This window comes from Falco punctatus (assembly GCF_963210335.1).
Source record: "Falco punctatus genome assembly, chromosome: 3".
NCBI lineage: Eukaryota > Metazoa > Chordata > Aves > Falconiformes > Falconidae > Falco > Falco punctatus.
In genome coordinates, this window is record NC_137582.1 from 94,578,595 (window position 1) to 94,592,226 (window position 13,632).

General features: G+C 43.6%; 1 protein-coding gene across 1 annotated transcript in view; it reads right to left on the reverse strand.

The window, feature by feature from the left end:
* The window catches only part of TXNDC5 (thioredoxin domain containing 5), a 44,181-nt gene extending 30,824 nt beyond the window's left edge, over positions 1 to 13,357 (reverse strand). The window contains exon 1 of the mRNA XM_080380728.1: positions 13,140 to 13,357. Within this exon, the coding sequence (XP_080236854.1) occupies positions 13,140 to 13,342 (203 nt within the window). The 5' untranslated portion in view covers positions 13,343 to 13,357. The remainder of the gene's footprint in view (positions 1 to 13,139) is intronic.
* Positions 13,358 to 13,632: the final 275 nt, after the last annotated feature.

Genomic DNA, 13,632 nt, shown 5'->3' on the forward strand with positions numbered 1-13,632 from the left:
TTTTACAAGAGCAGCTGAAAACATGTCAGCAGAGGATGCTAAGATCTGGAAACAGCGAGGGAAAACAAGAAGCTGCCCAAGACCCTCAGGGAAGAAATGCCAGACACATCATCCCGCCCAGCTAAGGCGGTCATTTCAGCAGGAAAGCTGACCCTCCAGGTTTACTGTTTTAAGACCTACGTTGACCATATTGCACTTTGCTGCCTTCTGTCATTTAGAAATGTTTTAACTAAAGCTTTTTCATCTTGTGAAAATGGCATGTACACACTTCTTCACAATGCTTGGTTTTAGATGGAGTAAAATGTTTGCTATGGCTCTCATAAAAATTGCTCTGCTCTGTTCCATTACTTCAAACAGACACATGACTACATAATTGACTGGTTGCACTGGTTTTGGCTGAGATGGAGTTAATGTTCTTCATACGGGCTCTTTAGGAAGGACAGACAGGGGAGACGAGGAGGGGGTCTCACCCTCTGTGCCAATGACCAGCTGGAGTGCATGGAGCTCTGCCTGGGGATGGGTGAGGAGCTGGCCGAGAGCTTATGGGTCAGGATTAAAGGGAGGGCAGGGACAGGTGACATTATAGTGGAGGTCAGCTACAGGCCACCTGACCAGGAAGACCAGGCAGATTAGGCCCTCTATGGACAGATACGAGCAGCCTCGCATTCAGAAGCCCTGGTCCTCATGGGGGACTTCAACCACCCCAGTATCTGTTGGGGTACAACACAGCAGGGCATAAGCAAACCAGGAGGTTCCTGGAATGCGTTGATGGTAAATTCCTTCCCCAAGTGATGGAAGAGCCAACGAGGAGAGGTGCTGTGCTGGACCTTGTTCTCACCAGCAAGGAGGAGCTGGTGAGGAATGTGAAGCTCAAGGGCAGCCTTGGCTGCAGTGACCACAAAATGGTGGAGTTCAAGATCCTTAGGGCAGCGAGGAGGGTGCACAGCAGGCTCACTACCCTGGGCTTCAGGAGGGCAGACTTTGGCATCTCCAGGGGTCTGCTTGGTAGAGTATCAATGGGATAAAGCCCTGGAGGGAAGAGGGATCCAAGAAATCTGTTTAATACCCAAGGATCGCCTCTTCCATGCTCAGCAGCAATGTGGACCAACAAAGACAAAGTCAGACAAGAACACCAGGAGGCCTGTGTGGGTGAACAAGGAGCTCCTGGACAAACTCAAGCACAATAAGGGAGCCCACAGAGGGAGGAAGCAAGGACAGGTAGCCTGGGAGGAACACAGAGGAATTGTCCGAGCAGCCAGGGACCAGGTTAGGAAAGCTAAAGCTTTAGCTAAAGCTAAAGCCCTGATAGAATTAAATCTGGCCAGGGACGTCAAGGGCAACAAGAAAAGCTTCTCTGTTTGAGAAGTCGTGCCAGTCTGGTGAAGTTCGACTGACTGGAAAAGGGGAATCATAATCCCCATTTTTAAAAAGAGGGAAAAGGAAGACCTGAAGAAGTACAGGCCAGTCAGTCTCACCCCTTTGCCCAGCAAGATCATGAAGCAGATCCTCCTGGAAACTGCTAAAGCACATGGAAAATAAGGAGATGATTGATGACAGCCAGCATGGCTTCACTAGGGGCAAAATGTGCCTGACCAACTTGTTGTCCTTGTACAATGGGGTTACAGCATTGATGGATAAGGGAAGAGCAAGTGACATCATCTACCTGGATCTGTGCAAAGCATTTAACACTGTCCTGCATGACATCTTTGTCTCTAAACTGGAAAGACATGGATTTGACAGATGGACCACTTGGTGGATAAGGAATTGGCTGGATGGTTTCACTCAAAGAGTTCAGGTCAACAGCTCAATGTCCAAGTGGAGACCAGTGATGAGTGGCATTCTTGAGAAGGCAGCATTGGGACCGCTGCTGTTTAACACCTTTGTTGGTGACATGGGCTTGAGGGCACCCTCAGCAAGTTTACCAACAACACCAAGCTGTGTGGTACGGTTGACGCGCTGGAGGGAGGAGATGCCATCCAGAGGGACTCTGCAGGCTTGAGAGGTGGGCCTGTATGAACCTCATGAAGTTTAACAAGGGCAAGTGCAAGGTCCTGCACATTGGTTGTGGCAATCCCAAGCACAAATACAGGTAGGGCGGAGAATGGATTGAGAGGAGCCATAAGGAGAAGGACTTGGGGGTGTTGGTTGATGAGAAGCTCAACATGACCTGGCAATCTGTGTTTGTAGCCCAGAAAGCCAACCATATCCTGGGCTGCATCAAAAGGTCGATGAGGGTGATTTTCACCCTCTACTCCGCTCTCTTGAGACCCCACCTGGAGTACATCATTCAGCTCTGGGGACCCCAGCATAAGAAGGACATAGACCTGTTGGAACAAGTCCAGAGGAGGACCACAAAGATGATCAGAGGGCTGGAGCACCTCTCCTATGAATACAGGCTGAGAGAGTTGGGGTTGTTCAGCCTGGAGAAGAGAAGACTCTGGGAAGACCCTATAGCAGCCTGCCAGCTCCTAAAGGGGGCCTACTAGAAAGCTGGAGAGGGACTTTTTCCAAGGGCATGTAGTGATAGGACAAGGGGTAATGGCTTTAACTGAAAGTAGATTTAGATTAGATATAAGGAAGAAATTCTTCACTGTGAGGGTGGTGAGGCAGTGGAACAGGTTGCCCGGAGAAGCTGTGGATGCCCCATCCCTGGCAGTGCTCAGGGCCAGGCTGGATGGGGCTTTGGGCAACCTGGTCTAGTGGAAGGTGTCCCTGCCCATGGCAGAGGGTGTGGAACTGGATAATCTTTAAGGTCCCTTCCAAACCAAACCATTGTATGATTGTATGACAATAGCTCCTATGGTGCTGTGTTTTGGATTTGTGACCAAAACAGTGATGGTAACGCAGGGATGTTTTAACTGTTCCTAAGCAGTGCTTACACAGCATCAAGGCCCTTTCTGCTTCTCACGCTGCCCTGCCAGTGAGCAGGCAGGGGGTGCACAAAAGGCTGGGAGGAGACACAGCTGGGACACCTGACCCCGACTGACCAGAGGGATATGATACACCATATGATGTCACACTCATCAATAAAAGCTGGGAAAAAGAAGAAGAGGAATCATTCAGAGTGATGGCATTTGTCTTTCCGAGGAGCCATCGCTCCTCGTAATGGAGCCCTGCTTTCCTGGAGATGGCTGCACGCCCACCTGCTGCTGGCAAGCAGTGAGTGAATTCCTTGTTTTGCTTTGCTTGTGCACACATCTTTTGCTTTACCTGTTAAACTGTCTTTACTTCAACCTGTGAGTTTTCTCACTTTTACCCTTCTGATTTTCTCCCCCATCCCACGGGGGAGGAGTGGGCAAGAAGCTGTGTGCGGCTCAGCTTCCCACGGGGCTTAAACCACAACACTTACCCAAACCAAGATACTTTTTCCAGCTTTTCTCCTCTTTTCTTGTTTGTGGAAATCTTCTAAAACGACATGAGTTTTTCCCTTCCAACCAGACACACAGACTGCACTGAGAATCTTTGATTTAATGCTTGTTCATAGTAATTGGCAGGCACTCGGAGCCTGTGTACGGTGGAAGCTGTCAGAGCGCAGCTGAGTTTGAGACGTCAGACAAAACCTGAAAAATCAGAGGAGCTTTCACTACACGTTGCATGGTGTGATAGTACACAAAATTAAAGGAAAAGCCGGTTTTACTGTAGGTTACCAAACTCACTGAGTCAGCATAGCACCGCTATTTGTGTTAGCCTTGATTTTGGTCCCCATGATTTATGGCAAACGCTAATTATTTTGGTGTGTCGTCTGTATCTCGACTGTATCAGCTTGCCATGTGAATGTAGTTTCCTCATTTACATTCAACTGTTAACTCTACCTATAATGCACTAGAAAAAACCCCAAACAACTCATATGTATGACCCCCTGAGAGACTTTTAAAGCTCAGAATAGAGCAAGTTGTATTTTGACTGCTGTCCTTTGAATCCCAAACTATAACCCCTCAGGGGACGTAGCATTATGTAATTTTAGTGACAGCACAATTGTCATTCAGCTAGAAAGAAGGATATTGTGATCTCAATGGAAAAGTGATACGGCCATCTGTAAGCTTATAGCTCTTTTTCTTCGGTAATTTGTACCTCTCATGAAGGGTTAGGAGTGGAAATTACTACAAGCTGTTGAATAAAATGACATCATTTTGCCACCCACAAAACATTATGAGTTTGACAGCCTAGAAAACGGCACAGCAGTAAGGAAAGAGCAATCCCATGGCAAGGGAGCGCTCTACTTTCTGGAATGCTCCTTGTGTCAGCCAGCCACTGTCTCCGTGGGACTCGGACCACCGTGGCCACAAACCCCCGTTTCAACAGTTGCTCTCTCCACTGGCTGCAGGAAAGGACAATATAATTGCTGGAAATGCTACTGGCTCCATGGTCCTCCGATTCTTACGGTTCAGTCAAATGAAACAGCATTTTGCTTTCAGGCAATTTGCTCTCAATTGTTAAGTCGCTACGCTGCAAAATTAATAAACAGGGAAATTCAGTTATGCAATTAGAAGTTGTTAGGAAGAATAGGATAATATAGATTGAAGATTTCATGGATCATAAAGAAAGAATTTCCTGTCTATTAATTCTGCAGCTGCTTTAATGTGTTCTTCTTAATGATGGAATACTGGAGGCTATTTTTTTCCATGGTTGAATTCTCTTCCATTACACTGTACACACCCTCTTAAGTAACCTGCAGCTGCTTTTATCTGCCAGTACGAATGCTGGTCCATTGTGATACTTGACACATTACAGAGCCCCTGTGATTTCTCCACATACTCTAAATAAAACCGACCTGAAGCTCAAGAAACAGGGCCTGCAGGCACGAGCAGAACTTTAAAATGCCTTGAGATATCCAGAAAGTGAATGAAGCCTACAAAAAAAGAAAGCAAAAAACACTTGCGTAGACAGAGTTACTCACTCTGTCTGGAGTTGCTGGCCAACTCCACATGCTGTACAGCAAGAAAACTGTTTTTAATTATTTTTTAATCAGCATTTTCTCCCTAATCTGCCCTGTACCCTTCTGGTGGCTCATAACCAGCACACTCGAATATCCACCCAAAGAAAAGCTGGACTCTGATGTTGCTTTTGCAAAGCCAGCTGCAATTTAGGGGACCAATAAGAGCAATTTTTTCCCCATCATTTTTCTCTTCTGGACTGTGACACCACCTCTCTTTCGAAAAGAAGACCCAACACTATGGCGAACTGTAATTCTAACTGACAGGGCTGCCATTACTTAATATTTGTTTTATACTTTCAGTATGTCACAATCTAATTTGGATGTTTTGGAGAGCTAATGAACTACTTTTCCCTGTAACAGCTGATGTCAAATGCAGTATTTATGGTTTCACAGAAGCAGAGAGGAATGTACGGAGATTCAAGAATAAAGCAAATAGCCAGCCTTCTAAATGGGAGTTATCTGATTAGGATTTAAACACAAATGCCTTCTTTATGTTCACTTCACTCCCTTCAAACTTGGCTCATCTGTCCCTACGATCTACAATTTTGCACTTCTGGTGCAAGGACTTCTTTCTTTCTAGCTCTCACCAAGCCAACAGCTTCTTTCTTTATTTTTAGCTCTTCATCTTGCTGCTTTGCCTTAACCTTTATGCCCGTACCTCTCAGCATATCCCTTCTTTTGCTGTGGAAGCTTATTAATTGAGAAATTGCTGTATTACGCTATCTATTCTATGGATTATTAAATTAATTCTCTAGATATCATGTGGTAAACAAAAGAAATACAAAAAAAATTTGTTAAATACTCATTGTGTTTCTTTCTAAATCAGGCTAACGTTCAACCCCCTTTGTATTTCGCGTACATGACAAATCCATCCAAGACACACAATAAAATAACCTGCAGGTCATGGTTCCCTTAGGCTCACAGAGGGCATAGGTCTTCAGACAGGACTTTACTACACGTCACCAGAAGAACAGCACAGCACTGGTAGGAAGACAGTTTGGAGACAGTTCAGGAAAATCATTTGTCAAATAGATAAGGTGGGAGCAGCAGGGTAAGACAAGAAGAAAGGTAAGCAGGCATGGTCTGCTGTAGGGCACAAGAATTTGTCAGAGGAAGAGAAGAAACATGAGAGGCAGAAAGGCATGAAGGCATGCACATGGTCTGGGGGAGCCAGGGTGCTTATCCATACAGACAAAGGGAGAAGCAATCTAAAACAAGGACACCGGAGTCCAGCAATCCATGTGTGCCTGCTGCAGGACCTGGGCCGTATTGCAGAAGAGATGGTGCCTGGCCAGGTCTCTTGTTCTTCATCTGTCAGCCGACTAGTGGCCAAGCGTTCACCCACAAAATCTGAGAGCATGAGAGCAGCTTAATTGCTCTTATTTGCTTAATTTAATTGTATTTTTTTTGGTAATTTTTTAAAAAAATAAGTAATTTAAATTACTTAACTGTAAATTACCCCTGCTAGGAGACCCCACCAGGGCTTTGCTGTGAGAGCTGGGGACAACAGGGCACACCGTGCTCTGCACCACGAGATGTTACACGCCGGAGAGCAACAGGTCTGCAGTGAGAGGACCTCTCAGAAGGGGCTGTCAACACTTACGAGTATAACTATCAACAAAAAGCTGTGAATAAGGCAAAGGTCATCAGAGTGGTAAATATTTTAGAGGATGCTAAGTCCTTGGTGAGCTGGACATTTTATCAAAGTCAAATATAAAGTCACGCACTTTAAAACGAGGGATCATGCCATAACCTAGAGAGTAAAGAATGATGTTCAGGAGGCCAGAAGCTTCACCAGGTGCTCTGGAAGCATTTGACTATTTGGTGAGAAGGCCAAAGACAGAACATGGTGGGACATTTCCCTAGAAAACAAGGAGAGGGAAGCGAGAGCACCTGTAGACAAAGAAGACAGGAAAAGAAAGAGGAAATGGGAAATAATAATGTCAAACCCCCCCAAAAAAGACAAATCTTCAAACAAGATGAAATCATCAAGGAGACCAAAGCTAGCAGAGAAGCATGCCATCATCCCCTGAACACAGAGAGTTGCCTAGGAACTCTTTGGAAATGGGTATAACTGTATTTCTGAAGAGAGACAAAAAATGAGAGGACCGCAGATAACAGTGATTAAATATAACTAATTTGGGTAGACAACAATTTAGTCACATTAGCTTTTTCTGCCTCACCCTGAGTGACCTGTTTAATTCCTGTTTGTTGGAGAAAGACAACAAAATGTCATGCATGTTAAGCAATGTGTTCAACAAATTTATTACCACTGACACTCACAACATAGGAAGAAGGGCTGTAGTAGGATTTTTGGATGCCTGTAGCATAATTTCATCAGCTTTTCTGTCATTTTCCTGATGTATCCAAATCATTCCCAAACAGAGGCTTCTGGTTTAGGAGCAGTAACTGTGTCCTTCCCATTTCAGTTTGCTCTAAGCTGCTTTAGCTATCAGAGATTTTGGAATCATCGTTCTCAACAAGAAAAACTGCTCTTTTTGTAGACAGAATTTAATCTTATCTCATGAAACATGAGCGTGTTTCTACTGCTAGAAAAGTACTAGGTACCTATATTTCTGATCTAATCCTTGAGTAAATACGACCAAATCAGTGACTGTAGCTTTAGGCATTCAGCCAGGGAGAAATTAATTTTCCATGCTGATGTTCTCAATGAAAAGCTCATGTACCTTAAATGGTTTAACAAAACTAAACATACTAGTTTTTCTGTGAAGTCCCAGACTATGTGATAAAAAACAAACCCTTCCCTGATGGCAATCTTGCCAAGATATATAGACCGTACGTGTGCCTACTACTAGAAAGTATGAAATCAAATATTTTGCCTTGGCATGAGCTTGAACACAATTTGTTAAAGCTGTGCATTTAGAAAATAAAAAAATCTTATAATTAGGTAGTTATAGCTCAATATATTTTGAACAACTTACGTTTTATGGAAACTATCAAGCAACCGAACACACAAGGGCAGCGACTCTAGAATTGTATAGTTATCTTCTTTCCCTCTTCCCGGATGTATCTATGGCAATGAATTCTTCCTCAGGAGAGAGAACTATTCTGAAAATGAAGCAAAATCAGTTATATCTGGGCATAACGCTGGAGTTATCACTGAGGCATATAGACTCCAGCATGGGATCTGCAGGAAAACAGCAGCAGCTGGCAAAGAGGCTGGAGCAGCAGCAGTCACCAGTGGCTCAGGACATCATACCACAAATCTTTGAACAGTTTAATCTATTTTCTTCCTCCATCACATGCGGAAGAACATGTCATTTGATCATGGAACAGGGAGGTACCAAGGGTGGCCTGGGAACATTCAGCCAGTGGCATAACCCACCAAAATTCTTGTTTCTATCAAACTTAGTCTTAATTGAAAACCCTTCACCAGGGGCACTGTCAGTTCCTTGTGCTCTGTTGCAGGTCATAAGATTCCTCTTAAAGACAAGTCTGTCACCAGCAAACACCTTTCTGAAGCTTCATTCTCTACAAAACTTCCAGGTAAATATAAAGTGCCTTTTATTTCTGCAGTGGGTTTGCAAGGCAAGATTTTGGTAGCGGAAGGGCTACAGGGATGGCTTCCTTGAGAAGATGCCAGAAGCTTCCCTCACGTCCAACTGAGCCCATGTCTGCCGGCTCCGAGATGCACCCACTGCTGGCCAAGGCTGAGCCCATCAGCGACAGTGGCAGCGCCTCTGGGGTGACGTATTTACGAAGGGTGAAAAAAAATCTGTGTGTAGCCCCCATTGCCCCCCATTGCCTGTCCCCCTTGCACTGCTGGCAAGGAGGAGGTAGAGAAACTGGGAGTGAAGTTAAGCCTGGGGAGAAGGGAGTGGGGAAAATGTTTTAAGGTTTGGGGTTTTTTTCTCATTACCCTACTCTGGTCTGATTGGTAATAAACTAATTTCCCCGAGCCGAGTCTGCTCTGCCCGTGACAGTAACTGCAGAGGGATCTCCCTGTCCTTATCCCGACCCACGAGCCTTTGGTTACATTTTCTCTCCCCCGTGCAGCTGGGGAGGGCAGTGACAGAGCGGCTCCGGTGGGCACCTGGCATCCAGCCAGCGTCATCCCACCACAATTCCACATATTCTGCTATCATCTTCCTGCTTGAGAAGGGGAAGGGGAAGAATCTTACTCTGGTTTTAGGATATTAATTATTAAATTTTTTTATCCTCACACACTTGCTTACTGAACTTGTATTATTTATGCTGATCAATGATTTCATGTACTCAAACCGACCAGCTGACTCAGGGTCTGGCTTTCTTTTACACTAAAGAGCTCTCAACCTCTGCAAACGACAGAAACTGAGCAGTAACTAGTTACTTTTAATGTGTACAAAGCGCTCCGTGAAGTTTGCGATGGCAAGCAGGTCATATCGCTAAATCAATAACACAACGCAGGCGTTTCACAGCTGTTGCCGCTGGCGGAGGGCACATGAGGCACTGCAAACCAGGTGTGTGTCTCACCCTCTAGAAAAAAAGGAAAGCACCTTTTTTCTTATATCAGCAAGATGCCCTGCAAAGTGGATATACTTTTTATCCAAATAACAATGTTATCTTCAAGAAACATAAAATTCTTTGGGAAGACTGACTCAACTTTGAAACGGTATCTCAGTTTTATGCTGCCCTCTGCAAACATCAGGACAGTAACAGGGAAGGGCCAAGAATGCTTTGGGTGGTAGGAGCAGGAGAGAGAGGAAACCCAGGGTTAAGATGCAGCAGTTGTTCACGTTTAGTTACATTTAGTCAGTGTGATGCTTAGTTCAGATATAATGAATCTATTCTGCATGAATTTTTTCCCAGTTCTAGTGAACATTTGAAATAGCTCAAGCAAAGAGTAGAACTGGGTCTCCTTTTTAAAAATCTGTATTTTATATAATTTATATATATTGATATATATATTTATGTTTTATTAAAATATATAAAATTTAAATAATTTTAAGAATATATTTAAAATTAAAACAACATTTTATTGTGTCGTGGGGGAAAGAATCGAGAAGAAGTAATAAACATCCACCATTCAGGCTTATTTTTAAGGAATATTTCCACTTAAAGATCTATGTGACAACCTTTCTTTGCTTGGAAGTATATCCCTGGTTCTAGGACCTGCAGAAGCTTTCAGCAAAACAGCAATCTCCGACTTTGAAATAACTACATTAAAATGAAAAGGCATAAAACAATCAACAAACCCCTGGTTTTCCTCCATGTGTGAATGAGACTGATCTGATTAAAGGCTGCCTGAAATAACTTTTGGCTGTAACATCAGTGGGTTGGTGTAAACGCCAGAAGAATGGAGAGATATTTCAGCCATACCTCTGGGGATGCACAAACCATCCATCCCGCATGTTTATGAGCTCTGGATCCTGTTTGATGCCCAGTAGATCCTCCTTGAGCGGGCACCACCTGTGACTAGGGCGCTTGTTTCATCCCCTGGGATGTGGTCCTGGCTACGGTTTCTTTCTCTGTTATCTCAAAGCGGAGGCAGTATAAGGTGCTCTAGATAAGACTGTGTACATAAAGCTTGTTTAGAAATGGAAGTTATTTTTTAATGGAAGATCCTGTTTTTAAAGTGGGTCTTTTATGGTCAGTATATGATGACAGGTGGCTGACTTGAGCCTCCAGCGCTCTGGGTGAACAGGCACGACCCTGCCTTGGTCATCATCCTCCAAAGCACCCAAACTGAAGCCTCCAGCGCTACCAGGTTTGGAGAGACACAATAAACTCAAAACATTTCTGATGAGTCGCTCTACAGTGACGTTTGTACTTTTGCTTCACTGAAAAGAAATTTATATTCAACCCACGTGAGTGACGTGAGGATTAATTTTTGAAATTAAAATTACTGAATTTTGAAATTAAAATTTTTGAAACTAAAATTGCAAATTACTTTGGAAAAAAGATATCATAAATAGTAAATATGTTCTACTGAGCACTCCAGCTAGCATACATAGGAGCAACTTCTAATATATGATTAACTTTTGCTTTATTTTTCCTTTAAGTGTGTTGGTTCTTGTTTCTCACAACATACTCACCCAAACCACAGTGAGGTTACAGCCGTCATACAACTCCGCTCGGACATCCCTGCTGTGCTGGGGGAGATCAAAACATGGATTTTTAAAAAAATATAATTATGAGAAATCATGCTGAAAAATAAGCTTTGTAATTTCTTTTATTCCTGTTAACATCTGTCATCAGAATGCCTGGCTTGGTGCCTCTGCTGATAAAATTAGATACCAGAAGAAGGAAGCGTAGTTCCTTGATACAGCTCCACGAGTCAATACACGTCATTGTCTTTATTACACTGAGTCACTCGTCAAGCCTCTGCGTGTTCAGCATCTGATGGTAAAAGGAGATTTACCATTTTGGGTACTCTAACCTAGCAATTACTACTGTTGGACTAAAATTACTGCAATTACTACTGATTGGAGCCCAATTCATAAATTTGAGATGCATATTCAGACTTCTACAGAGCTGGAGAGCACAGCGAAATCAAGGGCTTTGTGTCACTCCCATCTTTAGAGGTACCACATTGCCTGTAGCTGCTTATGTCTTCAGCGGTTTTCCAAAAGGAAAGCCCTTCCCAAAGCGGATTTACATGTCACATTTCTCGTATTGACGTGCCTGGAGTCCCGCTGAAGCAAATGGATCTGGTCTTAGGGTATAAACTATTGATTTTACATGGCGATAAATGTTTATAACCATTCTTACAAAGCACCTCTCTGATACATCTTAAGACATTGCTTTTCCAGTCACTGACCGTCAGCGAAATAGTAGGTAGAAAGGTCAGACGGAGGAATGAATTTCTAACTTTGTCGAAGAAACAGAGGAAAAGGAGAAAGGAATCAGTTCGCAAAATGTACTTGGTTTTGAAAAAGGCTGAGACAGAAAGCGCTCTCAGCGGACTGTGGAAGATGCTACCCACTGGCAGAGGAAGAAGAAAAACGTTGTTGTCTTGAATCGGAAACCAACAAAGAAATGGAAAACCCCCTCAAAGCCACAGCAATCTGCAGAGGAGTGGCTGATGGGCAGAGCCATCCTCCTGCGCCCCACGTATGTTCAGCTCGTGGCAGAGACGTGATGTGCTCCATGACCAGAGCCCTACACACTGTTACAAACCGTAGCATAAAGCAGAAAACAATAAAAATTACTGGTAAAACATGGATAGCTAGGATGAGTTAAGACTGCAAAGCCTCCAGATGGGACTTTTGAACTAATGGCCTGGAGGAAAGCATTCTAAAGTGGCAAAATTTGCAAATAACACAGAAGTCCTTAAACTAGTGAAGAGTAGAGAAGGTCCCATGGAACTTCAATCAGCTGGTTAATGAAAATTTTTCAGCAAGTGCATGTATTTAAATTAATGGAATATTTGCAATTATCAGCTACCTGATCTCATTTAATGAACTTCAGCTGAATATTTCTTCAGGTACATTGGCATATATACATCTTAATATGTAACAAACTATATAGATATATATAGAAAGACATTTAGAAACAGAATTGTGTTAATATTCAAGAGAGCAAAGAACTAGCCACAAGAGATTATTTCCTTCAAGGATAAAACTAAACATTAAATAAAAATATTCCTTGCAATTATTCTTAATATTTAATAAATTTCCAAATATTAATTAATGAAAGCCACTTCAAGGGATGGAAAAATCATTCCCTCCCTTTATGCCCAGGGAAAGTGAGATGAAGGATAAGGCAGGTGTGTTGAGTCCCTGGCTGATCGAGTAAAAGCTCTATCAGATGCTGAATTTTGCAGTGGTGTCCCAGAAGAACACCTGCAGAAAAATCAAAGCAGCATCTTCTCCCTTGCTCCTCACAGCCTTGATCCCTTCCATCCCACGAGGCAGCCCGGGAGGATCACACAGCCCTGACCTACCCACCACAGGCATTTTGGAGAGGACCCTGTACATGTAGTGCTGGCACTGGGGATCTCACCCCTTCAGAGGAGACACGTGAGGTTTGAATCCCTCCTCCTTGCATGTTCACGTACGAGGGAACCACAGCAACAGTATCAGAAATGCAACCATGACACTGGCCTCCTCACCATCTTACCAGGGCACTAGATTACACAGTTCTTGGAACATTACAGCAATGCAGAAAAATTATTCTTGTGCCGAGTCCTGCACAGTCAATGGCAATAACTAAACACCTTTTAATGCTCAAAGTGGTATCCTTCCAATGCTGTGCCACTCACGGTTTATGAACAGGAGTCATCCCTGAACCAAAGGCAAAGCTCTCTGAGATGAAGCCATATCCAAGCTGATGTTTCAGCAGCTGCCAGCCACCACCTTCTGAACCGTCCCTCCAGGTCAGGCTGCCATCCCACACATGGATTTCTTTTGCTGGGGCTTCCCTGGGCTGCCTCAAACTCTGGGAAACCTTCAGTGTCCTCTGCATCAAGAAAGAACATTTCTTTTTCACCCATATATTTAATTATTAGCAGGAAGGCATTGTCCACAGGCAACTCAGAATAGCAGTATATATATATAATACAGAAAAGTTAAGAGAACTTGTAGATCTCTAGATGTCCAATCTGTTTGGATCCGTTAGGGAACAGATTCCGCTAAAACCTACAGAACTGGATGAAATTAGAGGAGACCTCCACTTGTAGCTGGAGGAAGGGTTATTTGCCTTTGTCACTTTCAAATGCTATTTCGAAGGACCATCAGGTGCCCTTTCTCAGGCAG